Here is a 3,514-nt window from a genome sequence, read left to right as displayed (position 1 = left end):
CTGGGAGATCCCGGAAAGCTGCTCCATGCCAGGGACGCGCAGCCAGGGGCGGGGTCTGGGGCTGAGAAAAGAGCACCGAGAGGCACAGGTCTGGAAGTCTGGTGTGCAGGAAAAGGGCTTAGCCTGGGGGGACAGAAGGTGCATGTTCCTGAGTGGGGCTCTGCTGGAAAAAGTGAATTCGGTCAGAATTTCCATTCCCAGGGAGCTGGTGCCCTGGATGTTTCCTCCCACTGTGCCCAAGGAAACTGTATCCGTAGTCTGCGAATTCAGCTGTGATGCACAGACCAGAATGCCACCCAGTTAAAGTTAAACTAGGGGCCAGGCTGTTAGAAGCCAGGCTGAAATTACCGGATGTTTGGCCATATAATAATCAAAGAACAGAGAAATAAACAGTGTTTCATTCTCGGCCGAAGATTCTGTAAGTTTATAGCACCACACGCCCTTCTAATACAGAACGCTACTTCCCGACCCCTGCCCCAAACCTGAGCCACTGAGCCCACTGACCTGATGAGCAGAGGGAGCTTGAGCCCAAGCTCTCGGGGCAGCTATGGCTTCAGGCCCGGGTGTTTGAACCTGAGCTGTGGCACCTGGGCCTCCCACCAGTGCAGTGCTGTACAGCAGGACAAACCCCCACACTCGCACCATTCAAAGGAAACTGGTTTAGTTCAACAGCTGCAAACCATGGTGTGGACACTTTAATTGCGGGTCACTTGTCCCCCAAATCCTGTGAAACTAACCTGGATGAAGCCACTCTCAGTCAGTGGGTAATGCTGGCTTGAGAGCCCAGGGGACAGCTTGGTGAGAGCCGGTCTGTCCCCCCCGTGCCACACCGACCAGCAGAGCCTGCCTCCAAGGGCAGTTTGGGCAGACGAGGCTCCTGGGCCTGATCCACTGAGTCCATTCTGCTGCAAGGGACACATTAGCCAGCATGGCCCACAAGTACCAGTCTGAGCCTTCCGAACCCATTACCCACATGCATGATAATCCTCACAGCACTTTCCCACCTTGCCCCCACTGCCGACACCCAGGAGGCAAAGCACAGTTAATGAAACTGAAGGGAATCAGCTCTCGCTTTCAGCTGCCGGTACTGGCCCATATCACCTCCTGGTGTAATTGGGTACAATTCTCAGGGCTCTGCACCAATTCACAGCAGCTCAGGACTGAGCCCGAGAAGTGTTCCCGTCAGCCAGTTAATGATTGTTATATGGTTATTTCCAGGGGCAAGAAGCAGTTGAACTGTGCCACGGAACACACCTAACAGATCCCACAATGGCAGCTTCCAACTGGAGCACCTTCCACCCCTCCACCTTCATCCTCGTCGGCATCCCAGGACTGGAGGAGGCGCACGTCTGGATCTCCATCCCCTTCTGCTCCTTCTACATCCTGTCCCTCCTAGGGAACAGCCTCCTCGTGGCTGTTATCAAGACGGAACGGACTCTCCACGAGCCCATGTACCTTTTCCTTGCCATGTTGGCATTCGCCGACCTGGTCGTCTCCACCACAACTGCGCCCAAAGCCCTCTTCAATTTCTGGTTCGGGGACAGGGCCATTCATATCAATGCGTGTCTGGCCCAGATTTTTTTGATTCACTCAATCACTACCATGGAGTCCGGGTTCATTCTGGCCATGGCCTTTGATCGCTACATCGCTATCTGTAACCCACTGCGACACTCGGCCATTCTGACTAATCAGATCATAGCCAAGATAGGGCTGGGCATTGTGATGAGGGGGGCTGTGTTACTGGGCCCACACCCATTCCTGCTTAAGTGGCTTCCCTACTGCAGGACCAACATCATTTCTCACACCTATTGTGAGTTTATGGTGCTGGCGAACTTGGCTTGTGTGGATACAAGAATCATGAGTATCTATAGTCTTGCTGTAGCATTTCTCACTGGGGGGTTAGATTTTGTCTTCATTGCCCTGTCCTATATCTTGATCCTCCGGACCGTCTTCAGCCTCCCCTCCAAGGAGGCGCGGCGCAAGTCCCTCAGCACCTGCAGCTCCCACATCTTTGTCATAGTGGTGTCTTACACCCCTGCTTTCTTCTCCTTCTTCACCCACCGCTTCGGCCATGTGTCTCCCTACGTTCACATCCTCATCGCCAACATGTACCTGCTCTTCCCTCCCATGGTGAATCCCATCATCTATGGGGTGAGAACCCCCAGGATCCGGCGGAAAGCGCTCCACATCTTGGGCCTCAAACCAGCCTGAAAACCCTTGGGACACATCAGCAATGGTTTTACAGGCATCACCAGGGCAGCAAGGCTGCAGATTCTTATGGCTCAATCATCTCCTACTGTGGAAACCCACGTCAGCCTTGCTGAGCAGCAGGGCTCATGAACATCTGTGAGTCCATGATTCTGTGCACATGCTTGTCTGGGTCTGCAGCACACCATGGCTTCCCCCTTTCACTGCTCTAGAACATCTTCATCACCCATTATTTGTAACTGGTACAATGAAATGGGAGCCTTACCCTGAGAGGTTCTATGCAACCTATAGGTAAAGAACATCTCTGCTCCTTCAGGTTAGGGAAAAGCTGACAAGACTGATCATGAATCCTGTCATGCCCTACCGACTGCCCCCTCCGCCCACCATGTCACCTGTCACACCCAGCTTGGTCCTCTTGATCCCCTGCCTTGCACTCTCTCCCACCTCTGAGAAAGAAAGAATTTCCACTCCAGTGGTTGGACCCCTTCCCAGGGTTTGGGTGCGTATTTGGGAACAGATCCAGCTACTTATTTTCTAACAGTATTTGTATTTCCCTAGCTCTCTGCCTTGCTAGCCCTAGTACCATATGGAGAAGAAACGTCTCTCACCAGCTCTCGGTCAAATTTGTAGTACTAAGGTACTCTTTCAGAAGAGGGCTTTTGAATGACACACCATGCTGTACTGTAAGTCCAGTCTGTGAGCTGGCCTGACCCTGTGTCCAGTGCTGGACATATGCAAGGTATTGTGGGTGTCAGTGTGCCCCCGGGTAATCGGTGTCTGTAGCAATGAATGCTGGGAAATGCAGCAAGGTGACAAATAAGCGTTCTGTTTTCACAAGGGCAAATCTCCCAGGCAGGAAGCAAGAGCTGTGGTGAAGGGACCCTGGGAAGGAGCCGATGTAGGGGCACTTGGATAGAGTCTAGCAAGGAGTAAGTGGCCACAGAGACACTTGGGCAGGGCCCATAAAGGAGCAGGCTGCTGTTGGGACACTCAGGTTATATCTATATGGAGGGAGCTATCAAGGGAAACTGTGGTATCCTGAAATAGCTTCCCCCAGTCTGTGCAATGCGCCCACCATCTCACAGAAGGGCCGCATCTACACGTGCCGGCTACTTTGAAGTAACGGCGCCAACTTCGAAATAGCGCCCGTCACGGCTACACGTGTTGGGAGCTATTTCGAAGTTGACATCGACATAAGGCGGCGAGACGTCGAAGTCGCTACCCCCATCAGGAGATGGGAATAGCGCCCTACTTCGACGTTGAACGCCGAAGTCGGGAACGTGTAGTCATTGCGTGTCCCGCAACA

The 3,514-nt window shown here is 53.1% G+C and overlaps 1 protein-coding gene across 1 annotated transcript; it reads left to right on the top strand.

The window, feature by feature from the left end:
- The first annotated feature begins 1,269 nt into the window (after positions 1 to 1,269).
- LOC142002254 (olfactory receptor 52K2-like) lies at positions 1,270 to 2,211 on the top strand. The gene has a single exon (XM_074978221.1). It carries the CDS (start codon positions 1,270 to 1,272, stop codon positions 2,209 to 2,211), a length of 942 nt encoding a protein of 313 aa, XP_074834322.1.
- Positions 2,212 to 3,514: the final 1,303 nt, after the last annotated feature.

Source organism: Carettochelys insculpta, chromosome 1 (assembly GCF_033958435.1).
Source record: "Carettochelys insculpta isolate YL-2023 chromosome 1, ASM3395843v1, whole genome shotgun sequence".
NCBI classification, from domain to species: domain Eukaryota; kingdom Metazoa; phylum Chordata; order Testudines; family Carettochelyidae; genus Carettochelys; species Carettochelys insculpta.
Note: the sequence above shows the minus strand (reverse complement) of the source record. Positions and strands in the feature narration are given on the sequence as shown.

Excerpts from the sequence above, each read along its gene's own strand:
- LOC142002254 (XM_074978221.1), top strand. The coding sequence starts at position 1,270 with ATGGCAGCTTCCAACTGGAGCACCTTCCACCCCTCCACCTTCATCCTC.